This window comes from Panthera leo, chromosome A1 (genome assembly GCF_018350215.1).
Source record: "Panthera leo isolate Ple1 chromosome A1, P.leo_Ple1_pat1.1, whole genome shotgun sequence".
Taxonomy (NCBI): Eukaryota; Metazoa; Chordata; class Mammalia; order Carnivora; family Felidae; genus Panthera; species Panthera leo.
In genome coordinates this window covers 90,679,433-90,703,068 of record NC_056679.1, presented here as the reverse complement: position 1 = coordinate 90,703,068, position 23,636 = coordinate 90,679,433, and the positions used below count along the sequence as shown (strand labels likewise).

Sequence of the window (23,636 nt, the reverse complement as noted above, 5' to 3'; positions counted from 1 at the left end):
CAATCGGACATGCATAAGCAAAAAAAATGGACCTTGGTGTATACTTCCTGTCTTCTACAAAAATTAGCTGGAAATGGATCATAAGTCTAAATGGAAAACTTAAAACTTACAACCTCTGGAAGAAAACCTAGGAGAAATCTTTGTGATCTTGGATTAGGCAAAGAGATCTTAGACATGACATAAAAGCATGGGATCCAGGGCCCCTGGGTGGCTCAGTCAGTTGAGTGTCCAACTCTTGATTTCGGCTCAGGTCATAATTTCACGGTTCATGAGTTCAAGTCCCATGCCAGGCCCTGCACTGGCACTGCAGAGCCTGCTTGGGATTCTCTCTCTCAGCCTGCTCTCTCTTGCTCTCTCTCTCTGTCAAAATAAATAAATAAAAACTTAAAAAAATGTAATACTTTTGAAAAGCATGGTGTCCATGGGAGGAAAAACTTGATAAGTTGGACTTTATCAAAAGGTAAAACCTTTGTGCTATGAAAGACATGGTTGAGAGAATAAAAAGACCAGCTAGAGATTGGCAGAAAACTTGCAAATCACTTAACTGACAAAGTTATATATTCTGTCTCCAGAATATATAAAGAACTCTCAAAACTCAACAGACAACCCAGTTGAAAAATGGACAAAAGACTTGAATGGACACTTCGCCAAAGAGGACATAGGGATGGCAAATAAGCACACAAAAAGATGTTCAGTGTCAGTAGCCATCAAGGAGGTACATGTTTTGTTATGTTTTGTTGTAAATATTCATTTTTGAAAGAGTGCAAGCAGGGGAGGGGCAGAGAGAGGGGGACAGAGGTGGGCTTTTGTGCTAACAGCAGTGAGCCCTATGTGGGTTCGAACTCACAAACCACAAGATGAGGACCTGAGCCAAGGCAGACACTCAACCGACTGAGCCACCCAGGCACCCCCAGGGAAGTACATGTTAAAATCACAGTGAGATGCTACTACACACCTGTTAGAACAGCTAAATATCTTTTTAATGACAATACCGAGTATTGACGGGGCTACAGAGCAACTAGAACTCTCCTACATGACCGGTGGGGATGCCAAATGGTACAGCCACGTTGGGAAACAGTGTCTTAAAATAAAGCTAACCTTACTCTTCCATCTGACCCAACAATCCCACTCCTGGGTATCAGCCCAAGAGAAATGGAAACTAATGTCCGCACAAAAGCCCATACACAAATGTTTGTAGCAGGTCTATTCATTATTGTCAAAACTAGAAGTGAGTTAGAGGTTTTTCATCGAGTGAAGTAAGAACAAACTGGTACCCTGTACAGTGAAATAGTACTCAGGCAGAGGAAGGAATGAGCCACTGATCCACAAACTTGATTTCAGCGATACTAAGCTGAGAGAAAGAAGCCAGGCTTAAAACGTTATTTATAGAAAGTATGATTCCACTTATAGGACACTCTGGAAAAGAAAAAGTCATGGTATCAGAGCCCATCAGGGGTCAGGGGTGGGAAGGGAGCCTTCAGGGGTGACAGAACTGCTCTGTCTCTTGATCACCATGGTGGTTCCATGGGTCTATCCGTGTGCTAAAAACTCTGGGAACTGGGCACACACATGAGTCAATCTTACTGTGTGCATATTTACAATGCAAGCCACGAGAACAGGAAAACACGATACCTTCGGTGGCGAGGGTGGCTCCTTTCCTTATGCAGATGTGCTTGCTTCGGTGCAGGTTACGGCAGTCTGAAAGGGCCAGGCAGGGGGCTGAGGAGCGGAGCCACCGGCTGCAGCAGGAGCTGGGCGGCCGGACGTGTGCTTTGCAGCAACAGCTCTCACAGCTGCATGAGCAGTGGTAGGCGGGCGGCCCGGTGGGGGGCAGAGGGGGGCGGGCCGTGGCCTCTTCGAAGTTTAACCCTCATCTCCTACAAGGCTGGGATGAGGGTTTGAGCGTGCATGTAAAGCCCAGTGATGAGTGACAGATGTCTGTGTTTCACAAATGAGAGAGCTGGTTCGGGGGTTCAGGAACGTCCCAGGGCCACTTGGCTGGTGAGCAGCAGGGGATGGGGGGGTCCAGTAGCTTTCTCCTGCCCCCACCCCCAGTGTCCTCCAGTGGGAGCTGGCTCTGGGTTGGAAAAAGCAGAACTCGTGTTGCAACCCCCCACGCCCCAGGTCTTGCCTCAGTAGGGGATCCCACAGGTGCAGCCCTAAGTGTCCCCAGGCCCTTTTGCTTTCTTTCGGCTCACATGCAGTCAAGTGTGCACCTGCCCTTCTTCCCCTTGAGGGGTCCCGGTGTCCCCTGTGGAGGGGCAGGCAGCCCTGCTCCAGTGATGGGTTTAGATACGCATGTGACAATGCCAATTCCAATTCCCCGTTCCCTGTGTGGTGAATTGGGTTGGAGATTGTGCAGTTTCCACGCAAATCTCCCACTAAGACTAACTCCAGTTCATTTTGGGAAAACAGTTCAAGTCTAGAGAAAGAGCTGAAATCAGAAAAAGAGCAAAGACAGGCTCTTCAACGAGAATTACAGCAGGAGAAAGACACTTCCTCTCTGCTCCGAGCAGAGCTACAGCAAGTGGAAGGATTAAAAAAGGTAAGGCAGGGGTGCCTGGGTGGCTTGGTTGAGTGTTGGACTCTTGATCTCAACTCAGGTCACGATCTCACGGTTCATGAGTTGGAGCCCCACATCATGCTGTGTGCTGACAGCATGGAGCCTGCTTGGGATTCTCTCTTTCCCTTTCTCTGCCCCTCCCCTGCTCACTCACTCGCTCTCTAAATAAATAAACAAACAAACAAACTAAAAAAAAAGAAAGGTAAGGCAGCCATCCTTGGGAGAAAAAGAGCTACCAGTGTCTCTGGAAACTGCAACCACAGAGCCAGAGCTGTGCCCATGGAGCTGCTGCTCTGGGCGGCCGGTGCACACACCAGACACTCAGGGATGAGTGCTGTGAACAGAACATTCCCTGCCGTGGGCAGGGGTGGTCTGGGAAGAGTGACGGGCGGATCTGAATGACAGCAAGGGACGGCTATGCACAGGTCCAAGCTAAGAACCTCTCAGGCAGATAGCAGGAAGTGTGAGGGTATGTCGTGGTCAAGGAGCAGAAAGAAGGGCCATGAGGCTGAGGTGTGGCGAGCGGAAGAAGGAAGCACTGGAGCCGAGGCCTCAGGTGGGCAGACCGACCTCAGGCCCCCAGAGCTGCACGAAGGGATTTGGATCTTCTCTTGAGCACGGTAAGAAGCTGTTGGGGGCATGGAGGGGGTGGGGGAGGTACATGGCCCACTTCATTTTAAGACCGTCACCAGCTACTGTGTGAGAATGGGTGGCGGGCTTGCAAGAGAGGAAACAGTAAGCATGAACATCTTCCACCAAGTGCCACACCTCCACCCCAGAGGGGCTTGGCCTAGGGTCAGGTATCCTGGTTCCCCAGAACTTTCTGGGCCTGGGCCACCCCTGGGAAGCCAACCGAACCAGTCTCTGCCTAGAGCCACCTCGGTCCTCTGGTGAAGGTGAGGCCTGGATCCTATGGAAAGCTTCAGGGAGAGAGATGTTGGGGTGCCAGAATGGCATCTCTGTCTGGTTGCAGAACTAGATCTCCCAGGGAACCCAGGCAGTCTACAAGTCTTCCCCGATGATAAAATCGCCAGGCATCTCCCGCAAAGGTGGGAGGTCCCCACAATGCTGGTGGGAGCAGCTGCAGCCTGCTAGGGGGTGTCCCTGACTACTGCAGCCTCTCCTGGTGGGACTGGCATGCCTTCCGCACCACACCTGCCCTGGCAGAGGGTCCTTGAGGCTGGGGCAGCTCCCAGACCCGGATCTCGTTGTGCTGAATGTGGTAATGGGTCCTGCTGCACAATCTGAATGAGCCAACAAAGGCGCTTTGGTTTCTGTTGAAAAGTGTCTAGAGCCCCTTGCTGGGGAGCCCACTAGGCCAGGGGTGGGGAGGACCCCTGGGGAGGGGAGAAGTTCCTCATGAGCCTCTCAGGCTTGGAAAAGGGAGGAGAAGAAATGGAGGGCAGAAGAGGACTCCCAGAAAGTTCTGCATCGTGCCTCCTTTATTCCACTCCCAAATACTTTGGTGTAAGATTTGAATCGCTTGCCCTCCCCACCTCCCACCCGCACTTACATACACACACAAGAAACAAAATGTATCTGACATCAGCAGGGTGCCCTGTGCTGTGTGCCTGTGACAGCAGGCTCTGGGGCGGCTGGGAGGGAAGTACCCACCACTTAGGCCTAAGCCCTGAACCGCACTGTCCTGGGTCTTCTGTCCTAGTCCTCGCCAGCCTGTGTCAAGGTGCCCTGTTCTCAGGTTACGATGGTTGTCATTGTGTGAGCTGCTCTCCCCACATGCACGAGAATGAGATCCCAATCTGGGCCTTCATCAGCCTTGTTCACTCACTCACAACCAGCCCTTTCCAAAAAACACTATCCAGACAAGCCTTCCCTGGGCAAGTGACCTACAGTTCTATAGAAGTTTCACCTGTGTATTTTTGGAGGTAATTCTCTGTGTTTAAACAGTCCTTTAATAGCAACTCAGATGGGCAGAGCCTTGTTTGCCCTGGGAGGAGGACTGTTTGAATGGAGCTGTTTCCTGCTCCATGTCACTGTCCCCACCGCAGGGCCACCCCTGTAGCATTCACCTTGCAGTTGCCCATTCTGGAGAAACAGGCTGGTGAGAAGTAACCCACGAAGTAACTCCGTCTGGAGTGCGGTTCATACGACAAAACTGCTTTTTGCGCTTGAAAAGCATTCTGCCCTTCTTGTTGCTGTGATCGCTAAGCCTTTTTTTTTTTTAATTTGTTTTAACGTTTATTTATTTTTTGAGAGACAGAGAGCATGAGCAAGGGAGGGGACAGAGAGAGGGGGAGTCACAGCTTCCAAAGCAGGCTCCAGGCTCCGAGCTGTCAGCATGGAGCCCGATGCGGGCCCGAACTCACGAACCACGAGATCATGACCTGAGCCGAAGTCGGACGCCCAACCGACTGAGCCACCCAGGTGCCCCTGTGATCGCTAAACCTTTAAAAAAAAAAAGAAAGAAAGAAAAAAAAAGACTGTCAGCGTATCAGGCATCTGGTCGGTTCGTTTTAGGAGCTGCGGGAGCTCCAGGACGAGAAGGCAGAGTTGCAGAAGGTTTGCGAGGAGCAGGAACAGGCCCTCCAGGAAATGGGGCTGCACCTCAGCCAGTAAGACCCCAGTCCCCCTCACCTGCCCCCTGCGCCGCCCCCTGGAGTCACACCAGCCTGCCCACCGGGCCCTGAACCAAATTGTGTTGTCGTGGAAGGGAGGGCCGGGAAGGAGGCCTGCCAGGTGGAGGTCAGGCCTCGAGGACGCAATGCTGGTTTAACGCGTTAAGAAACCCCAGATGGGTGAACCAGATGGGTGGGGGGCGGGCTGCTTGCTGGGCCTGCAGTCAGACCAGAGTGGATACTGTGGTTTGAGGGTTCCAGCCTGCCCTAGCCAAAGTGCGGTCACCTCCAGCCTTTCTGGATACTCGCACCCACCAGTCTTTCTGTCTGCTCTGCTGGCTGCTGCTGCAGGAGTGCCGATGTTGGTGCTTCTGTTTGTCCTGTAACTGGACAGCTCTCCTTCCCGATGGTCCCAGTCCTGCCAGGTTGCTCTGGACAGTCTGATAGGTCACAGCCGATACTAGAATATGTTCACCTGTGCAATTATTGTTGTTTTTCTTTTTTAATATTTCTTGAAAGAGATAGAGCATGAGCAGGGGAGGGGCAGAGAGAGACACAGAATTCAAAGCAGGCTCCAGGCTCCAACCCACAAACCGTGAGACCTGAGCCAAAGTCGGACACTTAACTGACTGAGCCACCCAGGTGCCCCTATTACTGAATTTTCAAAGCCATGGGGGAGCTTTTTCTCCTTCTGAGTCAGGACTCTTGGTTTCAGAGGGACAAAAATCCAACTCAAACTGTCTGAAGCAGAAAAAGCCATCAGAACTGTCTCTCCTTCCTACCTCTGGTGTCCTGTCTGTTGCTTCCACCACGAGGGGATCTGGCTCACATCAGGGTAGAATGGCTCCCACAGGGACTCCAGGTTGACTTGCCACCCCCACCAGAGTCCTGTTCTGGTGCCTGTCATAAGCACGGTGACCAGAGAGAGAAGGGCTGTCATGGCCAGCACAGCCTGGGCTCAGGCTCCATGCTGAATAAAACCCTGACCAGAAAAGGTCCAGAGATGAGGGTGACCAGGAGAAGAAACTAGAAACACTGAAGTAGTATGCACACCGAACAGGATGTCCCTCAGTTGGGCTGCGTGGGGGTTGCTGTGTCAGGACACATGACACGGGCAGGGGTTCCCCAGGGAACCTTTGTGCTTCTTCCCTCCTTCCCTCCCTCCTTCTTCATGTCACCAGGTGACACCAGAGAAGACTCCCTTCAGATCCCTCCACCAGCCAGACACAGCTGCCTGGTTTCTTTATGTCGCCAAAGTCTGGGTCCTTCCCAAGCTTATTTCCCAGGGAAGTGCTTGCACAGTCAGGCTGCCCTCTCCACCTGGTGTCCCCAGGTCTCTCCACCCAGGCAGCTGCTGGTGCTGTCAGTCTGCAGGCCTGTTCCTAAGCTGGTCAGGGCAGGAGGGAATGCCTTTTTCTAAAGGACTTGATGCTCAGTTTCCTAATCCTCCCCCAGAAGACTAGCTCGGGTCTCAGAGCCCGGCCACTTTGACACTTGGATTAGGTTAAGCCAATGACAGTTTAGGCTAATCTCAGCTTTCAAGGGCTCAGACCATCCCCCCTGCCCCACCCGCCCACAATTACAACTTCTTACAGTTTCATTTTATCTGGTTTAATCCTGCCAGTTTAGACTGTGTTCAGTCAGTCGTTTATGTGGACAACTAAGGAATTATTCTTACCCTAACAAGAATGGAGCAAGGACAAATGAACATGTCCTCTGAGCAGGACTGTTCTAAAAGGAGCAGGCAGCAGGAAAAGGGCCCAGAGAGCCCTGCAGATTCTGGTTCCTGAGGGGAGCACACACAGCCCCACTCCAGGACATGCCTTATGCAGGAATGGTTGCCCAGAGAAGCTAGGAAACTGGATTTCTGGGACATTATCTTTTTATTTTTTAAGTTTATTTATTTTGAGAGAGAAAGAGACACCCAAAGTTGGGGAGGGGCAGATGGAGAGAGAGAGTCTGCACTGCAGCGCAGAGCCCGATGCGGGGCACGAACTCACAAAGCTGTGAGATGGCGACCCAAGCCAAAACCAAGAGTCGGACGCTTAACTGAGCCCCCCAGGCACCCGTATCCTCAATCTTTAAATGGCTGCAACTATTTCAAAGTCTTCTGAAAGCTTGCAGGATCAACAGTCTGTTCTTGGGCCACGTTCAGTCCACAGGCTCAACCTCAGAGCATGGCAGACGTGAGCCAACCTCAAGAGGTGGCTCTGGGATGATGAAAAGGTAGAAAGAGTGTTCCAGAATGACTCATGTTATGGGACAGCTCTCTCAATAAGCCCTGTCTCCCTCCTGAAGCCAGACAGTCGCTGTTGAGAGCCTCTCACTGCTTCTAAATGATTTTTGCCCTTTTTTTTCTTCAAGGTCAAAGCTAAAGATGGAAGACATCAAAGAAGTAAATAAGGCACTGAAGGTACTGGATTGTTGATGTTATTAGCATAAGAATCTCTGCCCAAGAGCAGCTGTTGGTCAGCTAGTGCAAACGCCCCATGTGCTCTTGGGTTTTGCCACAAGTCAGGTGAGCGTGTGCGGCTGAGGCTTCAGTGGCGGTTAGCACTTGTTCACAGAGCAGAAAGTGCCGCTCAGAGCCAGGTGACCTGGTGAGAGGTGGTGCTGCTGAGTGGCGGGCCCACCCCAGAACCCTGGTCTGGATCCGGGCTCCTCAGCTGTCAGCCATAGTTCCACCCCAGGCCTGCCACACAGGTGCCCAAATGGAGGAAGCACAAAGTGGCAGAGAGATCCAGGGATTGTTGAATAGGGAGCGTGAGACCTCTCCCTGCAAGTGAGGGGCCGGAGGCCACCCTGCTATTTCTGGGGACCATTCAAGCCCTGACCTGGGCCGTGTTTCTGGACCACCTTGGGGAGGGCAGGATGATGCACCCACCTACGGAGAGCTGGAACGTGGGGACCAGGTGACTAGGTACGGGCACCAGGCTGGCCCACTAGGGTCGGGACAGGGACAGTTCAGAGAAGGGACCGCCCACCTGGGACAGGAGTTTGCGGCCTCTGCTGGATGGAGACCCTAGTACACACAGGGCAGAGGCAAACTGTCACGGCAGCTCACGGCAGCCCTGACTTAACATCATGCACCTTCCCCGCCCTTGCAGGTGGGCAGCGCCTTAGAGGAGATCGCTGTGAGCTGCTTTTCTGTCCCTGAAAAACTGCTGGAATGTCCAACAGTGACAGCAGCACTCGAGGAAGGAGCTGTTGGGCGTGGTGCTACAGCTCTTAGGGTCAGTCTGTCACCAAGAAAGTGACATCCACCAGAGGCTAAGGAGCCAGAAAAGTTTCTCAGGTCTTTGGCCCCTTTGAAAGCTCAGTCCCTGCAGCTGAACAAATCATGCCTCCTGGTTGTCCTTTAGAAAGACAGCTTTCAGAGTGGTGTCTGCCTCTGCAGAATGGAGACTCCTGCCTCCCCACCTCGCTCTGAGGGTCGGGGGGCTCAGCATGTGGAGAAGGGCCTCCCATCCCATGGCATGTTACCTTCTGTCTCAGCAGGGACTGCCATCACAGACCTGGTCTGGCTGACCAGGCTGGCCCCTCTCCCTCCTGCCAGTTCAGCAGCGGGACACTGGAGAATGTCTCAGCCAGGATCCAGTTGCAGGCATCAGATCCTGACTCTTGTTACCTCAGCCGAAGGGCATTTATTGAAAGGGGGTGGGGAAGGCTCAGGTTCCCGGGAAGCTGGGGGATCTGGCTGCAGGCCGGGAAGCCAGGGCCAGAGGGCAGACGGTCTACAGCACGTGAGCTGTGGTCAGGGCAGGGAGGCCCTAGGAGGCCCCATCTAGCGTAAAGTGGCTGTCCCTCAAAAGGTGCTATTAGAGAAGTGGTAGGCCACTGACATTGGGCAGCCAAAGGTCCATCAGGAGCCAGGCCGTAAACTGGGATTCTGTGGTGGTCTTTCCTCCCCCAGGGCCATACTTGGCTGAAAGACGATGAAGCAACGCACTGTAAGCAGTGTGAAAAGGAGTTCTCCATTTCCCGAAGAAAGGTACGTGGGGTGGCCCTCCATTGGCTCACACAGGTGGGGCTCCCCTCCCACCAGTCCCACAGGGGCCACTGCACTGTGATCACACCTGCTGGTCTGCTGGCCCAGGGAGATGGTTTCCCAGCTCATGCCCAGAGCTAGTCTAGGTGAGCAGATCATTGAAAATTCATTTTAAGCAACAGGACCAACATCTGGCAAAGTGAGGCAAAAACAATCTCTAGAGAACCGGTGAGCAGCGAGTCTCCGGATAGGCCCCCAAGTGGCACCAAAAGCTCACTGGCATCTGGGCAGGGCCAGTGCCCTGATAAGTCTGCCTCTGCCAGTGTACAGCCTGCCCTCAGGTTCCAGGAACAGAAGGTCCTATACCTTTGGTCCAGGGTTGACAGGGCTTTGAGTGACCAGTTGGGCATGATAGGGGCAGGATATAGATGCCAAGCAAAACTGGAAACCTCTACAGCCCACAGTACCCCATCCACTACTACACAGGTGCGCATGCTCACCGGTCCCGGCTAACGGCCTCTCTGTGGAAAAGTACAACTCCCAAACCTTAGTGCCTTGCAGTAGGTCCAGAGGTAGAAACAGCCCTCCTGAGGCTACCGTTGAAATCCTGCATTTCCACAAGGCCTGCTGGACACTGGGGTCTCTCCATCCCCACCTGTGAACGGCCTGGCAGAGGTTCATTGTCTAGCCTGATGGGGTTGGGCTGTTGGCAGAAGTGACAGATTTCTACATGGATCCTGGTCTTGGCGTTCTGCCCAAGGCTTAGGCAGTTCTTCACAAAGTAAGACACCCATCAGGAGGGGCTGGCTGGCTAAAGAAACCTGGGGTCCCACCACAGGGTGCAGGGATTGCAGGGACCGAACCTGGGCCCCCAACTCCAGTAAACACATTCTGAAGGAAAAGAGCCTGATTCATACAAGCGCATGCCCCTCCACCACCACTCTGCAGACCTTAGAGGCACAGGACTGTAGAAACAAATGTCTGCAAGGACCCCTTCCAAACTGACACATCTGCAAGTCTGCCTTAGGTTTTAAGATCCCTTCCCCAAAGGCTCTAAGAACAGAGTGGGTGTACGGACGGGGGAGCACAGCACACCATGATGGCCTCTCTGTCCCGCAGCACCACTGCCGTAACTGCGGCCACATCTTCTGCAACACGTGTTCCAGCAACGAGCTAGCACTGCCCTCCTACCCCAAGCCCGTGCGTGTGTGCGACAGCTGCCACACGCTGCTCCTGCAGCGCTGCTCCTCGTCCACTGGCTCCTAAGCACACAGGGCGTCGGCAAGGCAGCCTCACAACCGTGCCAAACTCTGTGGGTCTTGGGGGATGCCCAAGGGCTTGGGGAAGCAGGAAGGAACGCGATCCTGGCCGGCTGTGCACACAGCATGGCGGAATGGAAGGTACACGCCTCTCCTTTCCGGACTGTGTGGAATTAACCTATCTGCTAACCTGTCTGGATGCTTCCTTCTCACTTGGCTACATCACTGGCTTTGGCTCCAGTGTAACTTCATGATTTTGCTACTGTCATTTTTCACTTTTCAAAAAAATTGTCCGGTTTTATGGCAGTCGTACTAGTATAATGAGCAACCAGTTCCTCCACCCCCCCCCCCCCCCCCCCCCCCCGTGCCGTGCCTTCCCTGCTTCAGAAGCCAGAGATTTGCCACATCACACCCTTGTTAATATGTCTTTGGACCTGCAATAAAATCATTTATTTTTCACTCCGGTGCAGAAAGCATAGGCACTCGTGTCCGTGTCACAGACGTCAGGGTCAGCCTCTGGGGAGGCCTCAGGGCAGCCCCCATGTCAGGACTAAAGGCCCTCAAGGAGGGCAGCTGCCTTTGAGGTAAGCCTGCTGGGTTCTGGTACAGGCTGTGCCCTGTCCAGTGAGCTGAGGACGACATGGGCCATTAAGTCCACCAACAGGCACAGAGGAAGTGACCTCACGCCCATCACCAAAGCTCAGAAGTTGTTCCTTTATGCAAGTGGATTGCAGGAGATACCTGTGGGAGGCACCTGCCAGATAGTCATTCACAAACTTCAAAAGTAGGGCTAGGACAGGTGCAGTCAGCTGTGAAATTGGGCTCAGCACATGCTCACCCCACCCCCTGCCCCCAGCCAGGGGTCTGAAATGAAAGAAGTGCTGTAATACTGTCCAGACCTGTCCATCCATCCATCTGCAGAGCCTCTGCCTTCTCCAGCCCTCAGGGGACTCCCTGTGCTGGCTGCTCAGTCCCCACTTTCCCCATAAGTCCCCTGGCCTGCTTAGCTGTCCAGCCCCCTGCTCGAGGCCCTGGCTCTCCCTCTTCTTCCTGGGCTCTTACCCTGCAGAAAGTTCCCCACAGGCTGGCTCAGATTCCGTATGTGCTGCTCCCTTAAACACATCTGTGGGGTTGGGAAGTTTGCGGGGGGGGGGCGCGGGGGGAGAGACCTGGGCAGCTCTGCAAGGTCGGGTCGATACACACGCCCAGCTCCAGAGCAACATTCCTTCGGAGCTGCAGGTTCTCACATCCTATCAGGAAGTACGATGGCAGAGAAAGCAGCTGCCAAGAGGGACGCTTCATCTGAGCAGCTTTTTAGTAAAATCTCCAGCACTCAGCTGTTCCCGTAATGCTTACATCCTGAACTATACTCCACACTGGTCTGGCATCAGAGCAGTACCCAGTTTTCAGTGCACCCAATTTGGATTCCAGCTCACTGGGGAGCCTTGGGCTCGTCATCACCTCACTTCTGGGCTCTCATCTGCCCACACAGAAAAGAATACCTGACTCCTGTTTTGACTACTAAGTAGAATGTTCCCCCTCTCCACCCAACAAGCAAGATACTGAGGCATTATTCAAAGGACCCTTTTGCCAGTTACCAAATATTTAGGTGCAATGAGACAACTTTTCTACCCACGCCACGTCAAATATGCACCTGAACTTTGGAATCCTCAGGCTGTGGTGGGGTGACCTTCCTGACCCAGGCAATGAGGGACAGTGGTCTAAGGCAATGCTTCTCAAGCTTAAATGCACAGGTTAGCCAGGAAGAAGGGTGTCCTATTAGAATGCCACCTCCCAACAGCACCTGGAGGTTCTGGTCTAACAAGCACCCAGGTGGTTTTGGTTCAAGTCCATGGAACACAAGGTTCCAAAGAACCAGGATGGTGGGTTAAATACTCCCTTTTCAAAAGCCAAATGGTTCTGGATTAGCTTAGCCTTACTCCCGCCGTCCCTTTTACCTCCAAAGAGCCTTTACTCAACAAAGACATTCCTTACGTAAAACAACTTAAAAGAGCCAGACAAGCAATCTTCCTTGAGCCTTCTCATTAACAGGGGTCAGTTCCACAGACACTGAATAACTCAGCCAAGATGCTAGGGGCAGTGTGAAGTCCAGAACACAGCAGAAGCTCAAGGCTGCCTCCCCTGCAAATTATTTCTCTAAACCTGAAGACAGGCTAAGGATTCCAACACCACTTGTGTGCCCCAGGCTGATGGCAAGTTGTTCCCCTCCACCATGTGGGATAGCACCATCCTCCACAGAGGGGATGCAGCACAATACATCTGCAGGGCCTTTTGCACACATTTGTGCAATGCTGCCATCTACAGATGCTTAGAAACACCTAAGATTGTAACCAAACCTCACCAAAGATGAAGAGAGATTTTCAGCACTGACACAAGTGGCTTCAAATCCTCAATTTGGCTTAAGCGGAGTCTGCAGTGTTAAGCATGTACTAAAGGAATTTTGAGACAATCACACCTTTAAGAGGGCTAGCTCCTTCTAGAAGACCTCCCGTACCCCATGTAAGCAAAAACTCAGAGTGGGAAGGGTGGCTCCTGGTCAGCCACCCACCACCCCTGGCACTTCCTTCTTAGCCATGCCTGCTGCAGGCCTCCGCGAACATGCAGAACATGCAGTGAGCACTTCGGCCTCTCCATGTTTTATGCAAGCGCTTAGCAAGTCAGAGGCAGCTCAGGTTAGGTCCTACGCAGCCAGGCCAAACACACAGCCCTTCCACAAGGGCCCCACAAGCTAGATTTACCTTCAGTTGCACTGGAGGGAAGAAGTCTGATGACATCTACACAACAGCCTCAACTGCCGAGCCTCTCTGCCACAGCCAAAGACGTGAGCCACTGTCACCTACGCCCCGGGCAGGAATAGAGCACCAAGAAACAGTCCACATGACACTGAAGCATAGACAAGACAAAGTGCAGTTTTTAAAAGGAAGATTTATTTGACAAGTTTCACTTAGCGCAATACACCTAAAAGGAAATCACAATACAATGAAAGATTTAAATCAAGGCCTCAGAATTTCATACAAACACCAAGACCAAAATCCTAAAGTATTGGTATTGCGTCTCAAATTTCCCCCATTAACTTAAAAAAAAAAAAAAAAAAAAAAAGCTTAAACTTACGTGCCTTAGAGGTTATTAAATGAAACTAGAATTAACAAACATGCCAAATGTTTTCACTTTTAATTGTAGACACAGCTCCTATATTGAGTTTTACAAAAAAAAAAAAGCATGTCTTTCAACATGCATCCAAACAGTGTTCAATGTAATGTGGTATAAGAGCAACATTTAACATAATTCAACTGCTTTAACCTAAATACACTTACTGCTTAAGTACATCCTACTATATAACTAGAGAAAAGCTGAAAATTGTTTAACAGTTATAGTTTACTTGGTTGTTACATCCTAGATGAAAGTTTGTGTTCAAAAATACTGAACCTTAAGTCTTTAAAACAATCCTTGATTTCCACTTAGAGTAAGCATAAATCACAAGCTTGTATTGCAAAACTGTTAAACTTTTTTCTTTAAAAAATGTTGACCAAGAGTCAGTGATCAGGATCAATTACATTCCCCATCCACCACTCATACTGGACATGCTAGACATCCCTCCCATTCCGTTCACTCCCATAGATGCACGGCTTCCACTACTGTAGTAGCTGCTGTTCACTGCTCCTTGGCTGCCTGCAAAGAGATCAATATGACAAGTCAGGAGAATTACCAGATTATCAGTCAAATAAAATATAGCATTCCAAGAAAAAGTTTAAAAAGTATACGAGTACAAATGGCTGCTGTCCAAGTGGCGAGAAGCATGTTTGGGAAAGGGGACTCCCGACTCCAAACAAGTCTCAATTAACCCCTTTTCTCTGCAGTACCAACTTGCCAGACTCTCGTGCTACCATTTAATTGGATGCTTCAGGATCAACATAGAAAATTAAGTTTAAAGGAAAACTAGTGTTTTTCAAAAATTGCAAAATTACTTCATGTTGTTTTTAAAGCTAAACAAGGCATTTTAAAAAAAAAATTTTACCATAAACATTCACAATGTGTCCATCGAATGGCATATATGAATAGGGAGGACAGGGGCAGTCTCTTGCTTTTCCTATTCATGGTGGGCAGGAAGTGAGACGACAAAAGTTGGACTAAAGGCAACTCACTGTGCCCAAAATGGCAGCCTCCATGGAGTTAAGTCAGAGCCATTGACTGCTATAGAAATAGTGTTATTACAACATATCAGTATTTGCTATTGGGAATTTAAATTATATTTTTTGAGAAAATATTTACCTATGCAATGTTTGATTGAAAATCACTGGAGTTTTCCTGTAAAACTTGGTCTGCAAAAGGATTTTGTAGGGTAAGACTATAATACCAAAATCACCATTCTTTAGACCAATTGAAAAAAAAAATCAAATAAAAGCAATCCTAGGATAAAACTGACTAGTAAATACGGTCCTGAACCCAACCACCATTCTACTTTATAAAATTCTCCCTCCATCTAAAATGGATTTAATGCTAACGAAAAGACAGAAAAAAAAAAAAAAAAAAAAAAAAAAAAAAAAAGATGAACAATTTTTTTTAATAAATGGAGGCAGATGTTTTCTGGCTTGACATTATTCCAAGTTGCAATGACTAATAATTTATACAACACTCCCCCTCCCAAAGATTGGTTCTGAAAATTAAGCTATTAAAAGAACAAGTTACATTTGGATCAAAAGCATATTATTTATTAACCCCAATTTCACCAAAAAGAAGCCTGCATATTCCCCCAACTAAAGAAACCTGCCTAAAACTTATCTCAAGTATACAGAAAAACACACTTACCATATCCACTCATGCTGCTCTGGCCGCCATAGCCGCCTCCATAACCACCACTCAGCTGCTGACTGGCTGGGCCACCATAACTGGACTGGTTTGCTGTTAAGTTAAGAGAACATTAGAACCCTGTGCCATATGTAATGTGGTACCTGGTGGTACCGGGCTTGTAATTCTAAATCTATGATTTTCCAGTCTTTTGATTTTATATTACTATAATCCTCTGTCTCCTTCTGCCTATTGCCTATGACCAAAACTACCTTTCTATCCATCGTATGAACTACTCAAACATTTATAAACCAAAAGGCCAACAGTATGCACATCAGCAGGACTAAATGCACATGATTCCATAAAGTAGAGGCATTTTGAGAAGACCTTAGGATACTGCTTAACTGGATTTAGTGGGGTTTTACCCCATAATTTATACAGTAAGGTTATGTCAATACACAGGTATAACTGAACACCTAATTATGCCCAACTATGCCCAAGAATTTATTGATCCTGTGCTTTTTAGTAATTTTAGACTTATACTTCATAAAGACAACCGAACTAGTTTCTGCCATCCCCTCCCCCAAAAGTACTTAAAACTAGTCATCTAAACAGTTTTTACATTAACTCACAAGGATTTAAATAAGCCAGACAAAATTCAAATTGAAAACTCTTTGCCTAACTTAATTATGCTAAACTCATTAAAATATAAATTAACTTAACTTATATAATCGACTTATATAGATATGTTTTGGTTTTTAAAAAAACTAACGATATTTACACAAGCCCATGCCTCCCATCATTTGGCTACCATAAGCACCACCGCTTGCTCCTGCTGTAGAATTCAAGAAGAGTTCTACATATCTGTGTTCTGAAATGAGAGAAAAGGCATACAAGGTTAGCTTAAAAAAAAGACACTAAAGTGATATTTACACAAACCCATGCCTCCTAGCATTTGGCTACCGTAAGCACCACCGCTTGCTCCTGCTGTAGAATTCAAGAAGAGTTCTACATATCTGTGTTCTGAAATGAGAAAAAAAAAAGTTTGAAAGTCTTTGTTGGTGAAAGAAAGAGAAGCACTTTTAAGTTCTTAAACAAGTAGATCTGTGAACTTCAAATACTTTTGGTAAAAAAAAAAAAAAAAAAAAGTCTAGCTGCTTCTCAGGCAATTGGACTATGCACATTTCAAAAACCAGCCTTCTGATTTAAACATTCATCTAAATTAAGTCTGTCAATTAAGGCTATAATTCAAGTCCATGTTCTCATCACAAACCCCTTCCAATCCCACTAAACCCACATTTTTTAAACACAAACCAAAGAACTAACTCATTATCAGACCGAATTTCTCATACATCCCTACTATTTCTCTATCACAAACACTGGTCACTCAACCATCTGTAGAGACCCCCGGCCAAGACACTTAAATCTCACTTACGCATATTTGCTTTGTCTTTTGACATAGCTGCCACAGCATCTTCGTGAGTTGCAAACTCGACGTCTGCTTCACCGGTTACTCTGCCATCAGGACCAATTTCAATGTGTACTCTCACAGGGTTCAGCGGTGAAAAGAACTAAATATAAGTATTTCAGAGAATAAAGTCAAATCTCTATTGTTAGAAAACACAAATTTATAGCGTACTGTTTCACTTAGACTAAGAACCAAGTTTTTAATGCTCTCCTGAAATAGACAACCTGTAAATTTATCTTACACTTACATTATAAATGTCATTCTCAGTAGCTCTGTAAGGTAATCCCCGCATGTGTACACAATGTCCTGTTGTGCTCTGGAAAGTAGAGCCACCATCCCCATATCTGTGATCAGACATTCCTGAAAAACAATAATTGAGGTCTAGATGGACAAGAGTGTAAGTATCCTTTAGTTGAGAAATTCAATTCTTACCTTACCTCTTCCAAATCTATCTGACCCAAATCCATAGCCATCATTATATCCATTATAATCATCATAGCCTCCGTAACCTGGAAGACAAGAAGTACAATCAATCAAATGAAAACAGTTACACAAACAACAGACCTTGTGGTATCTGCATATTGACGTACCTCCTCCATAAGCACCACGTCTCATCCGTTCAAAGCCAGCTCCCCTGCCAATGCTGTTATACCCTCTGCCAGCTCCAGGTCTGTCATAGGGACCTGGCCGCTGCATGGCCATAAGCTTTCGTGGTGGATCATAGTGAGTTCTAACTTCAGCTCGACTGCTCTTAAAGATTTCGATATACCTAAAGCATTGTTCACGAAGGAAAGGGATGGGGAAGGGAGAAAAAACATTAGTTCATTTCATACAGGTATTTAGTTACACAAGAAAACAATGTAGTCATAGCCATGAAACTGACTAATATTTAAAGCCAGATTTCTTATATTTGCATAGGCAATGACCAGAAATTCACTCAATTGTAAGATTTAATGTAAATTGTATTTATATAGTATAACTCACTCCTCTGAGGCAGAGAGCCCAACCTTAGGGGTAGAGAGGAGTACTACAAATAAATGTTTTAGGAGGGAAAGAATTCCACTCAACTTTCAACATTTCATGTCTTAAATCCATTGGCATCATGTATAGCAAGTGGGCTAAAAAGCCAGCCTCCACCAACAGTCTAGCCCACACTACACATTTTCTTTCGCCAATAATACCCCAGGCCTATGCTTTTAGTAGAAATCAGCATAGGTAAGCGCATGCTTCAATGAAAAATAGTCACAAGCAAAGAGAATAAAACCTTTTGTGACAATTTCTTGAAAGCTATGCTTATTAATACATATGCAGAATATTTATACAGCAAGAAAGTTTGTTGCATTTCAACTTTAAAAACAAGATCAGAAAGTATCACATTTTCTTATGGTAATATTAATTTACTAGGTGGGTGTTATTACAGCTAAAGCCAGGTTTGCATTAACATTTTTTAAAGCCATAGTCTCTCAACTCTATTGATTAGAATTAGGAATCTTGGAATCTTACAGTATCGTAAGGGAGACCAAATTAACTGGGGACAATTTTAAAACCTAAACTTTAATCTGAATGCTTTATGGGACTTTAATATAGGGAATTTGAAAACTGTGGCAAAACATCAATTGGGACTAGAAAATAGGTTTTTCTTCTAAGCAGAGAGAATATGGATTTAATTGTTTACCATAAGAAAAGTGACAAATCCAACCAACCATCCATCCCCACCTGTGCCCTATTCTTTCCTTGTGTTTCTTTAGAGCCTTTTCAGCTATTTCCTGTGAAGCAAACTGCACGAAGGCCTCCCCCGTACTCCTCCCCTGGAAGTCCACCGGCAATGTTATCCCATTTGGCACGATTTCCAACCCTTCAACCCAAGGACAAATAACCCCAGTAGGGGGGCAATATTAACATCACAAGCCCAGAAATGATTCTTCTTATAGCTTTAAATAAACCAGAATTTTAACTTTAGGTGAACGGTATGCTTTCAACAAGTACTTTTTTACATATGCATTGTAATATGAAGTTCCATTATTACAAAGTATAACTCAATTCTTAACACACCCCATGGCACAGTATGTAAGAAAAAAACTTGAACACAGGATGCATTAAGAATTCAACAATTAACACTCTAATCTATGCAAATTAATGTTGAGAATTACACAAGAATTTAATAAAGTTTCAAGCATTAAATACAACAGTTACTATACTTAAAACACCTTTTACCTCAATTTATATTTCAATGTTCTAAGTGGAACTTCAACTTTTAAAAAAAATTACACATTTAAACATTTCATATACAAATTGAAACATTGCTTAAGTCATATAATTGACAAACATACAATCTAAACTTTTCAACAAACAACTGATCTACACAGCACAATCATGCACTCTTATGCTCTAATAGTAGTATGATTCACTTCTGGAAATTCCGTCTATGAAAAATCCTTTCCGTGGATACATTCCCAAGCTTACAAAAAGGGCTTAAAGCACTTTCCTAGAAGATATGAAATTATGTTCATATTTAACGTTGACAGATAGCATTCAATTCTCACCAATTTAGACAAAAACAATCAAAGCAGACTTGATTTCAAGAATTCTGGCAAAATATTAGGACTTGATACATATCTAAGTCAAGATTTTCATACATACTATACTGAACCATGAAAGGATTTCTTAATTCCACTTATCACATGAGTATTAAAATAGTACTTAAAATATATGATCTAACATTCTTCTACACATGCAATTTTACCAGCTCTTCAGCATAAAAACATTCAAATACTTTAGGCCCAGAACAGTTTCAAAATACTTTCTTTATTTCAGACAATGAGACTACATTCAAACTACTCTTACATTAGATTTTAATTAAGTTCATAATTCCCTGGCTACAACAACCAGTTGCTTCCGTATTTTTTTTCCCCACTAAGAGTTAGGCCATTAGAGATGTTTCTGGGCCCATGACCCAATTTGTCTTAAAACATAGGCACTTGCCATAAATCACAACAACCTAACTCAAACTAATCTAATGTTAAGGGATCTTACCTTTAACTTGAAGTACTTTGCTGAACAGCATTGTGAGGAAGTAGTTAAGCTGTTGAGGACAATCCTCAAAGATCTACTCTGAACTACAATACTAAATATAGGCAAAGTTAGCATTTTCAAAGTACTTAATTTCCACCTTTAAGATGGGCTTAAATTATTTGAAGGTCTCCAGGAAGAAGAAAACATTTAATTCACCTGTATATACTCACACCTGTTTAAATATCTAAGCTACTCAACTTTAAGGTCTATTAAATCACATGTTGCCAGAAGCTAGCCAGAACTCACTGCTCAGCAACAAACACAACTACATACCTGAGAAGAACTGAACAATTTCTTCCTTGCTACATCCAAAGGGGAGTCCTCTAAGCCGTACAAAGCCATCATTGGCCGTGTCAGGACTATTTGGACCAGTATGCTTCAACACCCAATCCATTTCAACGTTGTTTGACTTGAATACTGAAAGAGGTGCTTAGAATTAGTCAATTTTGGAAAGTCAGAGAATGAAGTTCAGACTTCCTGGGTCTTTAGATAATCTAGGAAGAGCTGCCATAAACTCCCTTAGATGACCATTTCCATGCGGTCAAATACCTAAAATTCAGAAGGGGTAAGATAGAGCTCTATGTGTTTAATGTTTTTATTTACTGTTACTAGGGCAACATAAATCAAACCTTCAACATATCTGTGTCCCATAGTTTCTCTGTCTTTTTTCAGGGCCAATTTGACTTCATCTTCTGATTCAAGTTCAACAAAAGCCTCGCCACTCGGTCTGCCTTCTCTGGTGTAGATGAAACGAATACCTTGAGCCCCATTTTGAATTTTGCAGTCTGGAAAGAAAACAACCGTTAATACAGAATTTAAAACTAAAAACAAACAAACAAACAAACAAAAAAAAAAAACCACCTCTGGGTGATATAGATGAAACGCCTATTCATGCTCCACTACAAACAGAGCTTTTGCAAAGCCTAGAATGAGCAATGTTACCAAATCCCAGAGCCGCTTTCTAGAACTTAAGCCGTTAACTTCTCCCAAACTTCCTTACTCCCTAGATGATACATTCCATTACCTCAAGAAAACCCAAAATCCAAAACAGTTTAACAGAATTGATTTCCAAGTCTTCTCCATTGAACATCCTTTGAAACCCCTCATAAGTCTGGACTTTGATTTTATGGCATTTTCTGGGTACTGTTTCAAGTTTTGGTCCAGGGCACGTGGTTTTACCTTACTAGCAGCAACATTACAATTTCTCCTGTGAATCCAAACTTGCAGGGCCAATACTCACCTAAGTGGGGATCAATGTTAGCAAGCTAAAATGCTCCAAGTTGCACAGCTGAAGCCAAACTCAGTCTTGCTCACCGCAAGGTGGCTTCCAGTGTACTTGGTTCTCGTTTTACAGGTCGTTTTCCGTTACCCAGGCTAAATTCAGACAGTAAGTCAATACTACAAGTGTCCTTCCAAAACCTGTAAATTTCTTCCAAATATATCTTTATCAGCCTAAACTCACACTAGCAATGAGAACAAGGACATTCTAGTAGAAATTATTCAGAAAACCTACATACTGGAAAAGAGCTACACAGACAAGTAAATTTCCCTGGGCTTCAGTGTCCTCAACTGTAAAGTGAGCCAGATCAAGAACTAGAATGAGCAAGAATTTGTCACAATTACCAAATCTTGATTTGGAAAATTGTCTGAAATTAACAAGTGACATTTTAACTTTCTGAAGTCAAATACCCTGCTTCAAGAACATACCAAAATTGGGAGTAAGTTGTTACACTTCAAGGTTTTGCAAAATGTTAGTATTGTTTGCCCAGCAACTGGGCAATTTTCTCAAGATGAAGAGAGAAATCCCATTTATCCTTTCGAAAAGATAGCCGTAGAAGACTAGTGCTTAAACGTAGGTAAAGCAAACAAAAAAAAAAATCAGCCAGAGAGGCCGCACTCCCCCCAAGAGGACTCGGAGGGCGGGCGGGGCTTTCGCAATTTCCATTGCGTAACAGCGGCCGGCGGGGCGCGAGCAGCCCAGAGGGAACGGCTGCCTCCCGCGCCCCGCCAGGGGGCGCCCCAGGCCCGGCCCGCCCCGCCCTGGCCCGACCGCCTCACGGCCCGCCTGCCCGTCCGCCGGCTCCGGCCCCGAACTCCCGCCTCCGCTTCAAACTCACCAGAAAAAAAAACGCTGCACTTCGTCTGCTGAGCAAGACCAAGGCAAGCCCCGGACCTTCACCACGAATCCCTCTCCGCCTTCGGTGCCCAACATCATTGTCTCTTAGTGGGTCCTGGCGTCCAAACAGACTGCAAGGCGAGGGATGAACGTCAGAACAGGGAAATGTTAAAATTCAACAGCCCTCCGCCCTCGAGGCGCCCGACGGTCCGCGGCGCCCGAGTATGAGGCGAGCCCGTGCAGACGCCCGAAACCCAGCAATTCCAACACCAACACCTCTTTGGCCAACGGCCGGGAGCCCGAAGCCGCTGTGGGCACCAAGTACCGGTGCCCCAAGCCGAGGGGGCCCTGGCCTAGCGCCAGCGTGGAGGCAAGGAAATGGCGGCGGCCGCTTCCGCTCCGCCTCCTCCGACATCTCACACAATAGAGTCGACGCGGCCTGCAGGCCTCGGCGGCCCCGCCGCTACTCGGCGAATTACTTCTGGCTTCTAGTTGCAGCCCGCACCTTGCCAGGGCCCCACAGGCACTACCGAGGGCTAGGGATAAGCAGTCGTCGAAAAAATGACATCCTCGGGGGCCGCTGGGTAGCAAACACAGAGCGACACTCACCTACCTGAACACACGACTTCGGCGTGGCTGAGAAGAAATGGCCAACGGGCGCCTGCGCAACCTAAATAAGGCCCTTTGAACAAGCTCTGCGCACGCGCAGCTAGGTGCCCGCACCGCCCCCTTGCGTCACACAGAGCTCAGACGCATGCGTAATTTCATGAACGGGCCTCCCTCTAGGCAGCATATGATTGTGCGCACGCGTTTTGGGCTCATTCCCCCTCCCACCTCCATAAACCCGCCGGGCTTTCTTGCGCCTGCGCCATTCCGCGATTCTTGAACTTCGAGCCTCTGCCGTTTATGATTTAGTTTCATGCGCATGCGTCTTCCTCCAAACAGTTCTGTCCCCTTACCCGCCAAAGTGGGGGAGGGGAATGGCGGCAATCCATCCCTGTAGTAACTATATGAAAGGCAGTCCCGAGATCCGGGATGTGGTACGGTGGCTACGTTCCTACACCTACTCTAGCCTATTATCCGCGCTCCGGGCTGACCTGAAGGGACAGCCGCTCCCCGCCCTGGCGCCGCCTATACCCGTTTTCTCCCTAGAACCAGCCTATGACCACCTGGGCCTCTCCTGGGGGCTGCGACACCGGAAGCATGTCCAAGGCGTATGTGCCTCCGCTCCCCTTACCTGCCACCGTCGGGCCTGAGGCCCGGACCCGCGCGAGGTCTCCTGCGCGTGCTTCAGTCGCGTACCTGGCTTTTGCCCTAACGAACTCGCACCCACGCGACCGTCCCCCCCCCCCCCCCCTGCGGCGCTCAGTAGGCAGGCCCTGAACGCCGCGGGGCGCTGCCACGAGAAAGGGTGGCCGGAAGCCGTGTCCCACTGCACTTCATCAGCGCCGGACTCGGCTCTCCTGAGCAGGTTCCCGCTTAATTCTTCCAAGGATAAGTGGGTACTATTAAGTCCCTTTCCTCGGTGGAGACGCCGGTCACCCCATGTGAGCATATGGCACAAGATGAGTGGTGTTCCTGGTCCCCACCAGCACTGCAGGGAACTTACCTGCTTGTCCTCTCCACCTCAAACCTACGCACACAGGCCATAAACAAGTTAGCAATAAGGTAGTGTTGGACAGTTAGTGAAGGCCTCTCTGAATGCCACCATGAAAGGATTTGGGCGAAATCCTTGGGCGAAAGTTTGTTCCTGCCCAAGTGTAATAATCCGGAAGCCGCATCCAGTTT

The 23,636-nt window shown here is 47.7% G+C and overlaps 2 protein-coding genes across 10 annotated transcripts in view; one reads left to right on the top strand and one right to left on the bottom strand.

The window, feature by feature from the left end:
• RUFY1 (RUN and FYVE domain containing 1) overlaps window positions 1-10,687 on the top strand; it is a 59,028-nt gene extending 48,341 nt beyond the window's left edge. Inside the window, exons 13-18 of one of the 3 annotated variants that reach the window (XM_042932674.1) lie at window positions 1,688-1,807; window positions 2,416-2,545; window positions 5,042-5,136; window positions 7,504-7,552; window positions 9,053-9,130; window positions 10,247-10,687. In XM_042932674.1, the coding sequence (XP_042788608.1) occupies window positions 1,688-1,807; window positions 2,416-2,545; window positions 5,042-5,136; window positions 7,504-7,552; window positions 9,053-9,130; window positions 10,247-10,393 (619 nt within the window). In that variant the 3' untranslated portion in view covers window positions 10,394-10,687. Of the gene's footprint in view, window positions 1-572; window positions 750-1,687; window positions 1,808-2,415; window positions 2,546-5,041; window positions 5,137-7,503; window positions 7,553-9,052; window positions 9,131-10,246 lie in introns of those variants that run through there. The other 2 variants (XM_042932679.1, XM_042932690.1) reach the window with 2 other exon arrangements.
• A 2,625-nt stretch (window positions 10,688-13,312) lies between these two features.
• Window positions 13,313-23,171, bottom strand: HNRNPH1 (heterogeneous nuclear ribonucleoprotein H1). Of its 7 annotated transcripts, none has more exons than XM_042932702.1 (13): window positions 23,086-23,171; window positions 21,850-21,979; window positions 20,362-20,517; window positions 20,006-20,149; window positions 18,377-18,515; window positions 17,251-17,429; window positions 17,098-17,169; window positions 16,908-17,041; window positions 16,628-16,763; window positions 16,156-16,215; window positions 15,974-16,063; window positions 15,214-15,306; window positions 13,313-14,076 (listed from the first exon to the last, which is right to left on the bottom strand). In XM_042932702.1, the coding sequence occupies exons 3-13, from the start codon at window positions 20,381-20,383 to the stop codon at window positions 13,958-13,960; spliced, it is 1,188 nt and encodes a 395-aa protein (XP_042788636.1). In that variant the 5' UTR covers window positions 20,384-20,517; window positions 21,850-21,979; window positions 23,086-23,171; the 3' UTR covers window positions 13,313-13,957. The 7 variants fall into 7 exon arrangements, with proteins under 7 accessions (XP_042788636.1, XP_042788647.1, XP_042788691.1 ...); XM_042932713.1 differs by lacking the exon at window positions 23,086-23,171 and adding an exon at window positions 23,018-23,039; XM_042932732.1 differs by lacking the exon at window positions 23,086-23,171 and adding an exon at window positions 14,677-14,726 and having other exon boundaries at window positions 13,990-14,076; window positions 21,850-21,940.
• Window positions 23,172-23,636: the final 465 nt, after the last annotated feature.